The sequence below is a fragment of the Xiphias gladius genome, chromosome 22 (genome assembly GCF_016859285.1).
Source record: "Xiphias gladius isolate SHS-SW01 ecotype Sanya breed wild chromosome 22, ASM1685928v1, whole genome shotgun sequence".
Classification (NCBI taxonomy): domain Eukaryota; kingdom Metazoa; phylum Chordata; class Actinopteri; order Istiophoriformes; family Xiphiidae; genus Xiphias; species Xiphias gladius.
Genome location: NC_053421.1, coordinates 6,545,104 through 6,564,444, shown reverse-complemented (window position 1 = coordinate 6,564,444; position 19,341 = coordinate 6,545,104). Strand labels below are relative to the sequence as shown.

At 43.1% G+C, this 19,341-nt stretch overlaps 1 protein-coding gene across 1 annotated transcript in view; it reads left to right on the top strand.

Annotated features, from left to right (window-relative positions):
• The first annotated feature begins 2,278 nt into the window (after positions 1-2,278).
• The window catches only part of rims2a (regulating synaptic membrane exocytosis 2a), a 145,086-nt gene continuing 128,023 nt past the window's right edge, over positions 2,279-19,341 (top strand). The window contains exons 1-2 of the mRNA XM_040117351.1: positions 2,279-2,310; positions 2,395-2,508. Coding sequence (XP_039973285.1) covers positions 2,279-2,310; positions 2,395-2,508 — 146 coding nt within the window. The remainder of the gene's footprint in view (positions 2,311-2,394; positions 2,509-19,341) is intronic.

Below are 19,341 nucleotides of genomic sequence, written 5' to 3'. Positions count from 1 at the left end.
AACTGGACATTAATTCCAGAGGTTTTGAAAATAACCAGCCTAAAAGAGAGCATTTAGCAAATGTTTTGTTTTTGTTTTTTTTTTCTTTTCCACCAGTTTTTCCATTTTTCCTTTGTTTCCGGAAGGTCTAATTCCCTATGGGCTGAGTAACATTTTTATAGAAATGAAATCAAAAAATCTGTCTGTATGGAACTGACGCTCTGTTTGCTGATGTGTATTTCTAACAAACTTCTAAACAAATTTTTGCTGTGAAAACTTCACGCCAACTTCCCTCTTGGTGTTTGACTTGTTGCAGCAGGTCACTGCACTGTTTCTGATTAACTTACAGCCCTAATGAGGTAGAGGCTCTATCCTCTTAATGTTGTCGTTCAAATCCTATCAACACTGCCTCCTGAGACAGAGCCAGGGCTGTCGTAGGGAAAGTGTTGGGGATAGGGGTCAGAGCCGAGAAATACAAGATGGGGGTGAAGTCACTTCATGAGTGTCTATGGAAAGGGTTTGCAAGGGGGGTTGACACAAACACGATCGTGTAATCAAAGACTGATTGATGGATGTCTACAGCTGCTAAAAAAAGTGTATTTCAGTTTTACTAATAACTGTTTAATACAGTTAAATGCGATACCTGTGGTCTTCAATTCAGCTTTTAATGCCTTTCTGGTTTTCGCTGTGAGCCAAGGAGTCCAGGTATTTATATTGACCAAATTCTTCTGCTGTTGATTGGTAATAGGTTATGATTACGTTAATGATTATTTTCATTATAAATTAATCTGCCAGTTATTTTCTCAATTAACAGATCGATCTTTTAGCCTATAACATGTCAAAATAGTCAAAAGGGTCCATTAAAAGTCCCCAGAGCCCACTGTGAACTCTTCAAATATCTTGTTGTGTCCCTAAGATATTCATTGTAAAATAGGAAAATGATTAAATATTTACATTATAAAAGCTAGACTGATTTTTTTTATTATTCATTTATTTATTTAGTAATTTTTCTGCTAAACAGTCAAGTGAAAAGGTTTATGTTTCACAAGTGCAGTATGTCTCCAGAGCTGTCCGGGCTTGTGGAGCCACTTGTCATCACAGAGCGTCTCCTGTCATCTGGCACCAAAGCCAAGCGCTTAACAACACGAGGGCACGAAAGCGAGCGCTGAGTGGAGCCGCGGCCACACCTGCAGGTGCAGTCATTGTCCCCGGTCCGGTTCTGTGTTTGTCCCCCCCCCCCCGAGGTGCTCGTGACCTGGCCATGGAACATGCACGAGGCCCGTCCCGCTCGCAGCGCGCCGCTCCAGCAGCACGCAGCCCCTCCGGTCCGCGTTTTCGCGGCCGCTGTCTGCCTGCTGTCAATGAACATCCAGCGCGTCCTCTCGGCTTTATTCTTCTACGTGTTTCCATCGCTCCGCCTCTTCTTCCTATCTGGACCCCCCCCCTCTCTCTCTCTCTCCCCTCTCTCTCTCTCTCTCTCTCTCACTCTCTCGCTCCCCCTTTTCTCCCCCTCATTGCATCCATTTTTGTGCATTTAAGAAATCTCCAAGAATTACCAACCTGGAGGAAAGCGAGCTAACCGGAGCGACAGAGGAGGGTGAAGGACTCCAAACGAGAAAACAAACGAGGACGGACCGGGCATCTTTTATTCCAGCATGCGAGTGAAACCTTTCTAAAGAATGGCAGCGATGGGTTAGACAGGATTTAACATGACTGCAAAATAAAAGGCAAGAGTTTTTTGTTGTTGTTGTTTTTTTTTTGGTTTTTGTTTTTTTTAAATCCTCTGTGTTTTTCTACTTTTCTTTTATCCCCGGATGGATGGCTTGTGTTTGGAATACCTGAAGGTTGTAGCCTGCAGCCCGTGCACTCGCGCTTCTTTTAAGGGCAATCTATTTCTAGTCTCCAGTGCTTTCTCTCCCCCAGAATTTCATGTGTAGATTCGGCGTTTCCAGCTGCAGCGGCTCGACCGTCGCGAGTCCCGCGTTTGCAGGCAGCGCTCAGTCGACTGCGGCGCGTACGAGAGCCCTGTCGTGAGCAATTTAATAGCTGAGGATGGAGCCTGTAATTAATATTTTGCCGCTGATTTCTGCAGCGCAGTGTGATGTCTGCATGGCACCCCTAACCAGGATGTCATGCCGTGCGTAAGCCACGGCGCCGCCAGCAAGCCCGACCGCCAATTTGAATTTTGACCGCATGAGATGTAACAGAAAAGAAAAAGAAAAAAATACATGTAAATATCGCCCGTAAATGCTGCTGGTTGATGGTGCTTCTCTGGTTTTTTAGCCACTGTGTGTAAAAGATGTCTGCTCCACACGGGCCCCGGGGCGGCCCTGGCCCTGGCCCTGCTGCCGCCGCTGCTGCTGCCGCCGCCGCCGCCGCCGCCGCCGCTGCCTCTGCCGCTGCCTCGGCGGCCGGCGCCATGCCGGAGATGCCGGACCTCAGCCACCTCACCGAGGAGGAGAGAAAGATCATCCTCGGTGTCATGGACCGACAGAGGAAGGAGGAGGCGAAGGAACAGTCGATGTTAAAGTAAGGAAAAAGGCGGAGAGAGCGGGAGCCGCTGGTGCTGGTGTTTGTGGGTTGTTATTACAGCGGGAATTTCTATGATTGTCTGTCCGTGTGATTCTGGCGGGTCATGTTGCCTCTTGACATCCGAGCTAGAGCGTTCACGGTCGACTACTAGCCGACGGGACCAAGGTGAGATGAACCCCCGCCCCCCCCCCAAGAAAATACGATATTTTAATGGCTGAGTATCACTTTATAATGCGGCATACACTCCAGCCTCCCCACCCCCCTACTTTGTTTGTAGCTACGGTTGTACTATCATGGGCTGGGTTAGCAGCGACGGGCGCCATTTTCACGTAAAAAGCACGCCAAAGTGCTTAACCTTTCCCCGCGAACGTCACCGAGATTACACAATGTGACACTGGAAAGATCATTTAAGGTGTCCTCTGTGGCGATGGCGTACGCGGGGTGTGTGTGTGTGTGTGTGTGTGTGATTTCAACGTTAGAGTCTCGGTAGATCCTGCCCCCCCCCTCCGCTCCTCTTGTGTACAGATGTCGCTCGGAGCTGTTTCAGCACCACGGCGCTGTCCACTGTGGGGTTTTACTTTTTAAGGTGGACCGGAGCGTTTCCGCCGTCGTCGCTTTAACCTTTACCGTGGGAGCCACAACTCTGCTTCGTGGGGGGATTCTGCAACCTCTCGGCTTGCCCTGGCTATAAGAACACACTCAGTTCATGTAGTGTTAACTGCAAAAAAAAAAAATAAATAAATAATAATAATAATAATAAAAAAATGGCATGACCTTCTTTTGGAAGGCAGGCTAATGAAGAGTGAGGGATTTCGGGGTGGTGGCCTTAAATGTTTCCATCCTGTTGATTTTCTCTTACTTTTCCTTCTTCAATGAAAAGGATGCACACATTTGCATGCTCGCAAGCCAATATATGTTACACTTTGACTATTTTACCTGAATGCAGCATAAACATTAGACTACATCGTGGGTGAGGAGCACATACAACCACATCTCTGCAAGAGATCTCTGGCTGGCTTACTGTTGCTGCAGCCTCCCAGCATGTGCCAGTGACTTTAGTGTAAGGTGTGTGTGCCACTATCACTGGGAGCATTTTAGAGGCACTAGGGCCGTTGTTTTCCATCATCAGGTAAATGTTTGCGCTAAGGCAGCATTCCTAATGGGGGGAGAGTTGCGCAATCCCCATCTAATGCTGCTGCATGATAAACATGACTCATGTACTCCAAGACATGGCTACCTCAGCTGCTGCGGTGCGTGCTGTATGATTCATCCCGGCCTTTTCCGCCTTCCCTCCCCTTTCACTGCCCTCCCATCCCCTTCTTCCTAATAGCTGAGCGTTTTTCCCATTTCTCTTTCTCTGAGGTGAAGGGGATTGTCAGTTTTAGTCACTCTTAGTCTCACGGTGATGTCAAAGCCTTGTCATGGCTGAGCATGGGCAGAGGAGGCTGTTCTTTGCGAGGGACATGACTGACTGGCTGACTGTCTCCCCATAATGCTAGGCAACTCTGATTGCAGGCCACGTAAGATGAAAGCATACAAGACGTCGCGAGGTCAAAGAGGCCTTTGTGTGGATCGTTTGCGTCCTCATTTGCATGAGAATTATGTTTCCAGTATGGCTTCTCTCCTGCTCACCCTGGTTACCTGGGGTTTTATCTCACCAGCAGGGCTGTAGTAACATCTAAAGAAAGACCTGGAGCTAATACCAAGGGCTGGCTGACCATTTTGCTGTTTGTTTGGACATTCTGATTAGACCTCCTGACCCCTTTGTGGTCCGATTGTAAAGTTTTTCTTTTTTTAATTTTCCATACAGCAAAACCATATTGGTTTGGTTTTAATATGCTCTGTCTATATGTAAAAGGTGACTCATATCATGAGTCATCAAAACAGTAAATCCCCACTTTCTTTACCTATGAATCACACAAGCATAACATATCCTGGAGCAGCATTAATTCGCTCAGCTCTGGCAAAGGTACAACTGCAGCGGATTAACTTGTCATTGGATGGTTCGTAGCATTTCCAGCAGTGTCGGAAACAAACACCCACACTGCAACATCCAACCCTATAGCCCGTGCATCTGCGCTGTCACGGTCCAATCCCACAGTGGCTTGGATGGCTGTTCGGGAAAGTGGCAGTTTGAACATCGAAGTGTGTAATCTAACAGAGGGAATCCTGGGAGGATGGAGGGATGGAGAGGAGAGAGGGAGAGAGAGAGAGAGAGAAGCCTCCAGCTGCAGGGCTTGCCAACTCTCTGTCATCTCACTGGAGGTGCTACAGAGAGCGTGGATGGAAATCCGGCGCTGCTGACTCGCATGTAATTAGCTACTCTCTCTTATGCTGCTCAGTCTTAGTAGGTCTGCGTTTGTGTGTCTCTGCATGTAGAAAATGTGCTGCACCAATGAGAAGTCCGATTTCTTAAAGTCCATTAGGCGGCGCTCATTCTTAGATTTCTCTAATAGAAAGCTCCTCAAAGCCACAGCCATAAAAGTATAGTTATTTCAGAATCTTAACATTTCTACACACAAAAACCGGCGTTCCATGCATCAGTGAGTCCCTGAGCAGTACAGCAATGATGGTTATGGGACCCCACCCCTCCCACCCAGACACTGTGTATGCCACAGGCAAGCATCAGCTGCCTGCGATGGGGTGACCCACAGGACGCCTGGGGCGCCACTTCTCCTTTCTCCCAATTCCTCCAGTCCTCCAGGATCACTTGCTGGTTCTGCTTGGTGGCCAGGAGGGTCAGGAGGGGGAAGTGATGGCCCCCCCCGCTAAGTCTGACTTTCTCATTCACGTTGCTACCCTCTATTGCTTTGTAGTTCTTTCTATTTCATCACTCCAAATAGCAGTACCTGTATTAAAAAGGTATGAAAGGTATGAGCTGATACCTGAGCACGAACACACACACACACACACACACACACACACACACACACACACACACACACAAACACACACACACACACACACACACACACACACACACACACACACACACACACACACACACACACACACACACACACACACACACACACACACACACACACACACACACACACTGACACATATAGATGTACACTCACCACACAAAGACACAAAGTTGGTTAAACTGTGACCTTGTGACATTTAGGTGATAATTATGATACTAATAATAGACAGACATATTTTGTTTTCTTTCCATTTTAAGACTACATTAACAACATCCTGGTAAATATCCCAGTTCCTCCCCTTGCCCCTGACAGTGTTCAACTCTTGGATCGTGGGAATGTGTCATTCGCTCAGGGACCTCCTTTGAAAGTGCTAATTATACTGGCTGCCGTGTAAGAGGGACTCCCACTGAGATGCAACTATTCCAGGGCTCTGAGGTGTTTGCTGAATGTACATTATATTTGATGTAATTGTATCATGGCAGTGTGGTGATGATGTAGTAATTTGAGAATTGTTGAAGAAGTTAGCTGCATTTTGTGATAATCAAAGAAATGACCAGGGTATTACCAAGAATAATAACTGTAAAATTAAAGGGACACTCCAGCAATTTAGTATTGCACTCCCATTAACTTTGGGGACTTGCGAGAGACAGATTAAAAAAGAAAGGTCATAATCAAAGCATCAGAGGCTAAGGTTTACTGACTTTTAGTCCATAATATGGGTCAAGCTCTAAAAACACTGTATCCCACAGTTCCCACAATGCAACTTGATAGCACCTCTCTGTTAGAGCCCACCATATCTGGTAAAAGTTCATGACTTTTCAACACCATATCTCCAGTTTGTCATTGACATCAACCTCCTGTTAAGCATTTGTAGTCTCTAAGACCAAGCAGAGGTAACCCTGATGACATCATCAGGGTTATTTTTTTCAAACTTTTGAAAACTCCTGCCAGAGCCACAGGAGACACTATACAACTGTTTTCACAGGGTGAGGAACAACTAAACTGAGCCTGATATGTAAAATTGGTGGAGTTCCTCTCTAATTTCAGGCATACTGCCTGGCCCTGTTTTCAATATCATGCTGTTGCTACGTGTACTGTTACACTCTAACTACATACAGTACTACATCTTTACTGTTTACACTATAACGCTGCACTGTGCACTAGGAGGTAACAGTGACGAGAGAGAGAGACTTACTAGATAAAATATTCATTGTTTGATCTGGACATTTCATAATGAATGTAGCTTTAGTGAAACTGAATAGTTTACATGGCAAATAGGGGTTTTGTTTTGGAATCTTGTATCAGAGATCATAATTTTAAATCAACTGGTTTCTTCTGAACTGTATTTGATTGATCCATTATCCATCACTTCTTTATATAATGAGTTGAAAAAAAATGTATCATGTTCCTGGTTAGCCCGTAACACGGCTATTGCGAGAAGTATGGGGGTTGGTGTATTTGTGTGTGTTTAACACAAAGAGCATTGACCTAGAATGGGCTTTGATTGATCACATTCCATTTCCTTTTTCTGTTACTCCCTCCCACCCCCCACCCCAGAGCACACAGCACACAGCACACATGCACACTCACACACCTCGTCCCCCCTTCCTGGTCATTTATCTGATAGTGCTAGAGAGCTCAGTGTACCAGCTGGGGTCAGAGCTACAGAGAGGCCCTGCGTCCCTTGAGGCTATAGAATCTCTGCCCTTCTATGAGAGTTGCAGCGGTAGTGTGATGCACACATACGTTGCAGAGGGCCTAAGCATCTGGTACTCCTATCATAATACCCTTTCTTTAAAGTAAACTTCATTGCTAGGTAGCACTAAACAGGCAGTAGTAAGTGGCAGAATATCTTGGCACCATAAGTGAAACTGAGAAAAACACAGAATCAATGACAACAACCCAACCAGTGAAACTCACAGAGACAGACCAACCTGGCAACCCAGAGAAAAACACACAGTGTCAAGAGCTAGAGGCAGAGCAACACTTCCTGGTACACTGTAGTCTGTATAAAGAAAGGAGAAGCAATTATTTGGAAAAAGCTGGCATTGTCATGGAAGCCACAGAATATGAGAAAACCATTGAGACAACACTTGAAACTGTACTGAGCTCCTTCAAAATGTGATTTTATCTCTGTAACATAGAAAAATGTAAAGTATGTTGTTTACTGTATAGTGTTGTATAGTGTGTGTATTGTAGTAATATAGCACAGTTTTCTTCCTACAGTCTAAATAATTATATTTACATGACAAACCTTGTAAAACCTAGTGTAGAAATACGGTACTAAGTTATGTTCATGCCAATAAAGCAAATTTGACTTAAAAAAACAGAGGAGGGGGAGAGAGAGAGAGAGAGACCTATGGTTGTGAAATGGGGCGAGGTAATGCTCAGAATCTTCCCACTGGACAATATACAGTATATATACACACTCTCTCTCTCTCTCCCTGCCTTTCTCTTGTTCCCTTAGCTCACTCACCCATGCTCACTCGCCTTCCGATGCAAAGAGCAGATTCTGTCGTGAGCGTTCTAGAGTCTCCCATCCCCCATCACTTTCCCCAAGGGAAAGCGAGAGGGAGAAAGACAGAGAAAGAGAGAGAGAGAAGGAAGAGTGGATGCTGTCTTGACTCTATAAAGCAGGACACAGGCCAGATGAATACATCACTATGCTAATTAAAGTAACAATGTGTTTTGGTTATGGAGGGTTGGCACGCTGTCAAGTAGTTTGGCTTAGCTGGACAGGAAATCTAGTTGGAACACAACTGCCATCGTTAAAATGATATATAATATATAAAATAATATATTTACAAGTTTCTCATAAGCTTTTCATAAGCTGCGCTATTGTGGAAGTGCTATTGTGTGAAGTTGCAATAGTGTCGAGGTCTCTTTCGGTGCGCTCCTATTCCTCGACCTTTTCTTACATTTCAGCGATTAACCTAGTGTATCTGTCAAACTGCCTCTAGCCCTGTACTTGTGCTTGCTCTTCTTTCTCTATACATCTGCCTTTCAGTGTGTTTTATCCAATATACCTTCCCAGTTGACCAAAGTGTCTGAATGTAGGCTACAGATTTTCCTCACAGTCACAATCGCAGTCCTACTATTTCTTGCAGTGGATAAGGCTAATGTTCTTCCATATTTTTCATGTTGTCAACAAATCACATGAAAAGACCAAAAGCAACAAAGCGTCTGCCTCTCATCACTTTCTGACTTCCCTACCCTGTCTGGGGCAACTGGTTAATTTAAGTCTAATATCTAATATATCTAAGTCTAACATTTTCTGTGCTTTGAGCTCGGTTTTGATCTTCAGCAAATCCTGAGAAATATACTTTATTGCAAACTTTGTATGTCATCGGTGCTGGGCAAGCGTACAATCAGCTTTTCAGAGATTTTTCCTTAGTTTCTAAGGGTGAACACAAGGTTAAAGAGAGTTGTGGGACCGAACTAAAACAACTATGTTGTGGGCCATAAAACCAAAACAATGAGAAAGACACTGTCACTAAAGACACTAAAGTGCTCTATAGAGCTGAGGTAAACTGTAGGGTCATATGGTAATTCTCTGTGGATTCATCCCCATGTGCAACTGTTTTCTCAGTTGACATATTGTTACTTTAAAAATGTTTATTAGTGAGGCTTTAAACATCTGGGCACCGTAGTTTTTAGCAAATGCCACGAAAAGAGAAGTAAATAGTTCACTTTTGGGACTATTTTCAGTTTAGGATTTATACACATTTGTGCAGTATTTAAAGCACCAGGAACATGTATGTGTTTTTACCTCAAACTCACATGTCAACATGCAGCCTGGTGCAACAGTGTGGCTTGATGTGTTTTTAGTAGTTTTTGGAAAATAATATACAGTAGGTCTATGGCAAAGAGGAAAAAACTTTTGCTACACAGGCAATACCTGTTGGTAGGACCAATAAATTGATGGTTTTAGACTTTTCATAGGATGTGATGTTTAAGAAAAATATAGAATCTTAAGTTGTTTTATGTTCTGAGTCAATTACAAGGTTTAGGCTGGGTGAGAAATGAAAGGAGAGGACACTTGAGGATAAGATAGGAAGGGATAGAAAGGGAGAAGGCAGGGCAGGGCAAGAGGAAAGTGGAGGACAGGTTAGCCTAGGAGAGAGGACAGGAAATGAGAAGGGACGAGGGGGCGAGAGGAGAAGAGAGGACAGGAAAGGAGAAGACAACATCAGAGAGAAAATGAGAGGAGAGACAGTGACGTCTGAGATGCTATCAGAACTAGTTGCTGATATGACAGCCTCAGTACCCATTGACAGAGCAATCAGCCTGCCATCTCCCATAGCCTGCTATTCTCCTGTGTGGCACAGCACAGCATCAGGTTCTATTGTCTTTCAGGGCTTTGTTCTAAATAACATCTGCATTCGTCAGCATAGGTTTTATTCTCTTCTGGGCTCTTATCCCTCAAGCAAAGTTTGAAGGGATTTTCCTGCACCTGGCTGCGCAATTTGAAATGCCCTTGGTGAAACCTGACAGTAGGAAAATGTTTTAGAATGAAGTTGTGGTAACTGGTACAGGGGATGTTGTATATTTATAGAAATTTATAATACAATATTACATTGCAGCAAGGAAGATTCCTTTTCAGTATTAAAACATCTGATGGTGCAGTGGTAAAATCATAAACTGATACCTAATATAATAAGGTCGCCAGTTGAAATCCCGAGATCAGAAAGTATTGTGTTTGCCCTTCTAGCATGTGAAAATGTATTTGAAGAATTTCCCCCAGATGAACTGATGTCAAAGAGTACTTCAATGCGACATTAGCAATATTAACAACTAGTGAGTCAGAACAGAACCCAACTACAGATCCGCTACTAGCCCATCTGGCCTGTTATTACATAAGCCTCCTAGCATGCTGTGCAAGAGTAGCCTGAATGAGACTAACACAATGCAATAGAAATGCAGACAAAGTTGAATACTACTTTACAAAGAGGAAAAAGAGTAAAAGGGAGATAAATAGATAAATAAATAAATACAAAATGCAAAAGGTAGGCCCAGCCAACGAGACCAAAGAGAGTAGAAACGTGAGAGTGAAAAGCACCAAGAAGGGGCCACTTTATCACTTTTATTGCCAATCCCCCGTCACCCAGCCACTCTGAATAGAGTCAATGCAGAGGAAGATATACAGCATCTGACCATGTAAAGGGAAGCCTAGTGCTTCTGAGGAACATATGTGCCTGCTATAGAATATCTGGCTGCGCTGATGTTAAGTATCCCTCAAAACCCTGGGCTGACGATACAGTTGAAACGAACACTCTACTGGGCTCTACACTACAAACACTAATTGAACAGGAAAAACAGTATATCCTGCTGTTGATTTTCCAAAATTTGAAGTATATACTGTGGGACAGGTGCTGTGTCAGGGTAGATAGTTACAGCTAGCAATGTGTGGTGCCTTTTCTCTCCCCTTAGTGAACGCAGAGAGAGACACAGAGATACCCAGGCAGAGAAAGTGAGAGACAGTTACGAGGCTGCTGAATGGCCAGTTACTAAAGGTGGAACGTGGCACTGGGTCATCTCAAGCTGATTGCGCTCATAGAGTGAGAACCCTCATGCTGTTCGTTGGACTATTAATAGTGGAGACATTCAGCTTTCTGCAGTGGCCGGCAAGCAGCCAGGCATCTAAACAGGCAGCAAAGCCTGCGGTCATTTAGGTGTCCAGGAAAGCTAGGCAGCAAGGCAAAGAAACTTACAGGACAGGCTCCATCCAACATTAAGACAGAAGATGTCCACATAAAGATAGAGTAAATTCACTTTCATTTTAATAAGCAGAGCTCATGAAAGTAAATTCATTCCTAAAATTGTATGTGTGTTGGTAAAGAAATTATTTCATTTTTATCAGTGATTTGATTAAAAAAAAGGTCTTAATTTGATAAACATTATCATTGTTAATCATAGCTCTGTTTGCCATTTATCATTATAGTTTGTATCGTTATGTCTCATCCCAGTTTTCTGATTTTGATTAACACACCTGGTGTAAACTGGTTGTTTTTACCATGCTCATTTTTTAGCTTGTTGTTTCATTTCAACAGCAAGAATTTGCAAAAAAAAAACCTAAGTGGAGCCAAGAGCAACCATGGTATTTTGTGAGGCAACACAGTCAGGCTTTAAGACCCGCTGCAACGCGGGAATTAAGCAGCTTGTTGTTGAATATTAAATCAAAAATCGCTAACAGGGTTGTAATATAACAATAAGTCTGATCAAATTATGAGGAATAATTTGGCATTTTGGGAAATACGCTTATTTGCTTTCTTGCCGAGAGTTACATGAGAACATTGAAACCATTCTCAAGTCTGTATAGTAAATATGAATCTAAAGCCAACAGGGGATTAGTTTAGCATAACATAAAGATGGGAAGCATGGGGGGACAGCTAGCCTGGCTCTGGCCAAAGTTTGAAGGATTTGCCTAGCAGCAGCTTTAAAGCTCACCATCTTCTTTGTTTAATCTGTGTACAAGCAGAAATGTAAAAATTAAAAGTAGTGCTTTTAACTTTGGACAGATCCAGGCTAGCTGTTTCTCCTTGCTTCTTTACGCTAATTGCCTTCTGGCTCTTGCTAACTTCATATTTAGTCTACAGACATGAGAGTGGTATCTAGCTCTTGGCAATAAATCAACTAAGTGCATTTCCCAAAGTTTCTGCAAAAATTAAACTATTAATCCGGCCATTCATGCATTCTCTTCCCTTAGCTTGTCTGGGTTTGAATCACAGAGGTAGTAGACGACGCAGACATGCCCCAGGTGCCTTTGTCCCCAGCTCCTTCAATTAATGCTAGCTCCTCCTGGGGATTCCAAGCCATTCCCAAATTATTAATCTCATTAAGAGATTTGTTTAAGAGCAAATCTGCAATTCATTTATATTTTCATCAAGTCCAAACTCAAACTCTCGCGGCCTCATAAAACTAGTGTCTAACCAGCATAACAGCACAAAATTTTAGCATTATGCAAAGTCCAGACCTAGCAGGCCCTCTCAGCTAGCTAGCTGCTAGCAGCTAAAACTGTCGCAACAGCTATACTAACATACTGACAAATTAGCAAATAAGCTCAAGTAAATGTTGCTGCTACAACTTGAGTAAAGTTAGATTCATGCCTGAATGCAAGCTCATATATTACGTATGGGCCACCTTATTAAGGCCTACTTTTGATACACAAAGACCCAAAACAAGCTATTTTTTATGTTTCAGATTCTTAAAAAGAGACACAAAACTGCACAGACCCTTGTTAAGATTTTTGTCTTAGATTCTGACCCTTCGGTGGGAGCGAAAATGAATAGAAAATTCTGTGTACTTGATCTAAGCCTAAAATGTAGTCTTTGGCTAGTTTTTGCTCATTTAAATTCTGGTATTGCTGCTAACTCATATGAATGTTTAAAATGAAAAGAATAAAATGAAAGCAAGTAATAAAATGATTGTTAATAGTCTTCACCCCAGATGCTTTGCTCAGTGTGTGAGCTGGTTTATTTACTGGCAGTAGTTTACACAGGGCGCACTAATCTCTCCTTCCCTGTGTGTGTTTGTGTGTCTGTCCATGTTCTGCTCATTCAAGACTCAGCTGGTCGGAACAGGTGCAAGCTGGTGACTCAAACACGTGCATGCTGCCTGGCTGGTCCTTCTCATTCACCTTTGTGTGCCCAAAAACTCAAATCATCTCGTTTTTTCTATAAACAAACAAAGCCGCCCTGTATTCACTTGCCACACACACACAGACGCTCAGTGATACACACACAGACACACATTAGCTCCATAGAGGCCTCACAACCAGACAGTGAAATTTATTATGTAATGATTGGTGCAGTGATTCTGGTGGGAAATTTTACATTTGGTTATGCAATCCCTGCTGAATTCATATATTTATTTTTTTTTTAGTTTGTTTTTTCCGGAAAAACATACTGTAATCATATGATACATGTTTGATTTGAAACTGCTTGCTTTTAATGCTTCACCTTTTTTTTTTTTTTTTTTTTTTACATTTCATTTCCTGGTAGAAGGAATTGCAATTATGTTTATGCACATACAGTAATTGCTATTTGAACTTTTATTGCTCTCTTGTGCCATCGTAATTCTCCCGCTATCACTTTGAACTGGTTATTGTTCTTAGAGGTCTAGCAGGGATCAAAGGTTAGATGTTCAGTAGCATTACAGTACAGTGTACAGTAGATGCTGCTGTAGGTAGAATACAGAAGCAGCCGACTGACATAAATAGGGGAGGATAAAGAGCAGCCGTTTTCATGACATCACTAATACAGTTGTGGCCCTTATATAAATCCACTGTTTGAACACTACACACAGGCACTACCATGCAACCTACACTATGACATACTGTATAGCATATACACCACTGCTCACACTGCCTCAGGCTGAAGGTGGCTTTGTGGGGGCTTTAAATGAGATTCAGTGTCTGTATGTGTGCGTGTGTGTTCACGGTCGCTCGGTTTGGCTAGTCTAGCGTGTACTACAGTAGCTACCATGAAAATAACAGTGAAGAGGCCTGTTTTTCATCCTCATCATCTGACAGTGATCAGGAGGGAGACAGAGACAGTCGATGTTTTGATCCGGGGATCGTGCTCCTCGACCAAAGTCTGATGGAGGATCTCCCACTAATCCCTTAATATCACTCATCCCACTGAGATACTGCTGCCATCGCCATGGTGATACTGAGATGGCCCGGATGTGTAGTAGTGGAACGAGGAGGGAGCTAAGAGGGGGTTGGTGGAGGAGAGTTGCTGCGCAGATACATAGAAATCCTCCTTTGTGAAACATAAACACAATCATTTGAAGTGGTATATTCATGGAAGGAAATGCAGGCATTTAAAATCACCAGGCATCAGGCCATGAGGAGGAGGGGGAGTTGGCTGTGTTTGCTGTAGACGGCGAGTGGAGGCTGGTCGACTTAACCTCGAGTGGGTGGCTGCTTGGATGGTTGGTTGGCTGGTTGGCTTTAAATCTGTGCAGAGAAGCGGCTAATGCAAGGGAATCCTTTGATTTGGGATTTTACAGCAGCCAAAGTCAAACTTATCTTTCTGCCATTGGACAGATGTTGAGAGCCATCAAGTTCAAGTTAATTTCAGTCGTACAGTACTGTGGTCACATCTGTTTATTTGGCTGAATGTGCAAATCTTTATGCCACAAGGTCCTTGTGGTATGTCTTATGTAGCCTTTGCAGTATATGATAACTTCATGAGGTAATGGATACATTCCAGGGTGTGTAACATCATATGGCATCCACAGCAATATTGTTGCGAAGTGATGGGTGTAACCTGTATGCAGCGAGGTGATATCAGATTGCCCCTTTGCTTGTCTGCCTGTGTACACTGTATGCAGTTAAGTTAAGTGAGCTAATAGTGACGTGCTGTAGTGATGAATTGGGACAGGAAGGAGTGGAGCAAGCCGGGCCAACAATAGGCAGGCTATCTATTACCTCTCTATTGTTAGCCATGGCCAGGCTATTATTATAGCCCCGAGTGAGACACAGACAGCTGACTGCAGTTTCAGTATAGCCCACCTACTGCTCCCAGCCAGGAAAGACATCATCATCATCATGGTTTTTATGTGTTTGAGGATGGCACTGATGGGAGTTGAGTTGAGGCCAAGGTTTGAAGAGTGGCAGAGAACTTGAATGTGATCATGAGATCATCGCCACTACTGCTACAATTAAGGTTTTTTTTTAGCCCGTACTCTTAGCAAGTCTTATTTTCTGAGATTAAACCCAAGATGTTCCAGTAATGGGATAGTCCCTCACCAGGGAAAGCAGGAGGAAAGGCTGAATCTAGGCTTTTGCTGACTATGAGACCGGAAATAATATGGCAATAGCGAGACTGGACAGAATTGGTGCTTGAGGAGTGGTTTGATGGCTCGACCCATATACTATAGGGTTAGAGGAGGACGTGGAGCTGCATTCAGCTGTCACTGTCTGTGGCTATTGGAGCTAGAGATTGGGCTAATGCAGAGGGCGGTGACCTAACCGAGGTGGGGTTAAGGCTGAGTTTCTGGAGTATTCCCAGTGGAGCTGTTCGGCCGTGTATGGGAGGAGTTGTGACGTTAGCATGGGACAATGTCAGCTGCCAAGAAAATGCTGAGCACAGCCAGAATAAAATCTATCTGTGTCAGGATGGATAAAGGAGGCTGACAGGAGAAGCAACCGGCATTCACAAACAAAGAAAGACATGTTCATCCACACACCATTACCCAAGCAAAAAAGCACATATGTACAAGAACACAAACACAGTGTATCATTTACATCTGACTCAAATGCTGCTCATGTAGTTGATATCTGTTCTACTGTATAATAAGTTTGTATTAATACTAGCTGTATTAAAATGAACATTGTACATATGTTTCCAATAAGCCTTTGCATGGAAATACATTTGTGAATGTGTGGGCTGCTGGGTGATTAGCTGACTCTTTGCCACTTGGAAATCTCTCAGGAGGGATAGATATGGAGCAGCTCAATTGAATCCTGGCAGGTAATCTAAGGAAACAGATGGATTTTAGTTAAATTTGGCAGCAGATTAGCCACTTCCCCATTGCTCAGAGAAATCTGCTGTTGCCAACTACTATTTGACAATCTGAATATTAGTCCTTGGTCAGGAGGTCTGGCTTTTGCGCTGTTAGATTGCCTATTCTGATGAGTGTGCCCTGCAGAATCATTCCTATCTGTGCTTTCACAGGCCCAGCTGTGGTAGCGGGCCAACCCTTCCACACCGAGGCGCTTGCCCCGTCGCCGCCCCCCCCCCCTCATTGTTCCGTGCCAGCGCAAAGTGCCAGAGGAAGTTATCAGCGCTCTATCCCCTACTCCTAATCCTCTCTTAGTTGGAGAGAAAGTGTTAAATAGCACTTCTCCTGGCATTTAGTGAAGTGGTAGAATGAACAGGTGTCACAAGACCTAATTGGCTGTTTTTAAATAAGCTGCTCTTTTTAGTGCACTGCCTCGTTTTCTTGGAGATTTGCAAGTAAGGTACTATAGATGTGGTACAATGGGGAATGACTGTTTTATATATCCTTCCGGGATATCAGTGACACAGTCATACACCCAGTATGTTTAATTTTCTTATGTGGCTGACTGGGACAGTAACACACTTTGCAGGGGATTTTTGGGTTAATTCAGTGTGCTTGGAGTCTCTGTTAGATTTTACAGTGATGATGTTTTTCTTCCTACAAACTACCCAACGTCTCCTTGTTTCCCTAGTTCCACATTTGGACAGTTCTTTACAAATATGCTCAATATGGGCGTTATTACACATCGTATACACTCTATTCATTTTCTTTGTTTTGGTTTGATTGCATTCCTTTAATAAACAACAGAAAACACACATGTCAAATATTCCTAGAAATTACTCATCATCCAAATTTTACATCGTACTGAAATGCTAAGTACATTCTCTGATCTCTCCTCTTTCCATTTCCCTTAATAAAAAAGTTCTTACACCTGGTTTTAAAAACTGTAATAGATTCAGAGTATCTCACATCACCTGGTCAGCTGTCCCACATGTCAGCGGCCACACACTGAAATGATTCAGAAGTAAAAGAACTATATCTATGATTTTTGACTAAATTGCCCAGTGTTATTCCAGTGCTGGTCTCTGATGCACTCAAATCCCATTTAGGGATTTACACATGACTTGCGCTAAATACGAAACCCTGTTACCAATTTTTTACCAATTTTGATTTGATTTAAAATGTCCTATACTTAAACACGTTCTTTGTTTGTAATCAAAAATGTAATGTATAATCTTATTTTGTACATCTGTAAGCTTGCCTGATGTAGCTTAGGAAGAACTTGGTAATAACACTTGCAAGCATAGTCAATTCTTGTAACTAACATAGGTATATCATTTTTTTTTTTACCTCTTTAATTAACTGAAGTGTATTATTAACATTTCATAAACACTAACATTCACTTCATTTTTATTTCAAATTACTAATTTTACTGATAAGAACAGAAATACTGCTGACTGTTAATGGCCTACCTCAGCTCTCAGGTCAGTGTCACCCATGTGTTCATGATATAAATGTCTTATTTTTAACAGATCTGTATGGGTACATAGCTCTGTAAATGAAACAGCTCTAATATGGCTTCAGTTATCAAAGTACTCTCTAGGAGGTCGGGTTAAGCGTGCTTTGTCAGTAGTTGGCTGCTAATGCCAGTGATACCTCAGGTAGAGCTCCCCTCTGTAAGTTAACCATCAGCGCCCACATAGTCTCGATAAATGAGCTGAGGTCTCTGTATTTTATTGTTTTCTTCATGATACTTTTTTGCTCAGTTTGAGGGCAGACAGCTCTGAAAGCCGCAGAAACCAACACTTCTAACAGTAGGTTGAGCAGGCGGGGGAGGCGCGGGTCGCACACAGACACAAAGGCACGGGCGCACAGAGAGAGAGAGAAACACACATATGCAGTCAAGTCTGAGTGAAAACACCCCAGAGACCGAGACGAGTCTGAGATCTTTAAAAAACTTTAAAGCAGCCCTGCCTACTACAGTAGGTTACTAAGGTTTTTATTGTGACTCCATTTCAGAAAATCCTTTCCTAATTAATGAAACCATTATATAGCCTTCTGTATGTTCCACTAATATAAGATTTGTATCACACTGTTATGGTAAAGACAAGACCAGAATTCAACACTGCCTCCATCAACACAGCCTCCAGTGAGAGTTTTCCCTGTAGATCTCTTGCCTCTGGGTGATTTCAGACAGACATTAACCTCATCTCCTGGCAGTACTGACTGGCTGGGATGGTGATAATGATGTATGTAGTTGGTATTTACCCACTGAGCCAGATTACTCCCTTATGATCCAATTATCACTCCGTCTGTAGTAGACTCAGAGGGCCTGCAGGGTCACTGCTTAGCCATGACATCCTCTATGACAGATTTTCTACTCCAGTGTTGATGCCAAGACAAGGCTGTATCTCGCTATCTGTATAAAAACTGTTGAGCACAGTGGGATGCCAATACCCTACTCTTAAATCATTTGAGGAAGCGTTTGTAACTCTTCACTGAGAAATGCTGTTGGTCAGCGTGGCCTACACTCTGCAAGAAAGTTCCGAGGGGATAGAGTCTCGAAAAGACACTTTTTAGTGACTTTGATCATTACAGTAAAGTAAAAATACTGTTAAATCTCCAACGTCACGTAATGAGCAAGCAAACTTACTGATGCATGTAGATGCAGAAATACAGTGGGGACAGCTTCATAGTACTCGAATGGGGCTTTCCAGAAGCCTACATTCACGTTTCGAGGGATATTTAATTGTTGAGTCGGGAGCCCTGTTCAGGCTTGTTTTCTTCTGTTGGTTGGTAATCAGTGAAAAGTCACACCTTCCCTGAGGAGTACATCTTCCCATATCTCTATTGTTCTTAGCCGTTCCATCAAAATCTGGCAGACTTTTGAGAAGGAAATATAAAGGTCCTGAACAACAGTTTACTCAAAGAGAAGATCAGAGGGAGTGGGACTTGCTGGAGTGACTGACTAGGCAGGCCTGGGACACTCGGGGCAGGGGGATGGTGTTTTTGGAAAGAAATTGCGCCTTTGGGGGGCATGTGTGGAGGCACAGTGCAGTGTGGCAGAGCATACTGTGTGTGGGTCCACTGTTAGTGCCTAAAACGAACAGAAGTACATTGTTATTGTGGATTTACACTCAGCAAACTGATGGAAATGCGTTTTCATGTCATTTTTTGACATTGGTTAGATAATGATGCAGCAGGCTGCACAAGGAAAATGTAGCCTTCCATATCTGCTACCTGCAATCATTTTCTGCTATTGACACCTAAATATCTTTTTCTGATAATAGTTTCAAAGGGTAAGGCTGTATATTTTTAATTCCTCAGTGGCACATAGTTCTATCTGTCCAAAAACTATTCAGAACAAATCAGTGGGCCTCATTGTTGCACT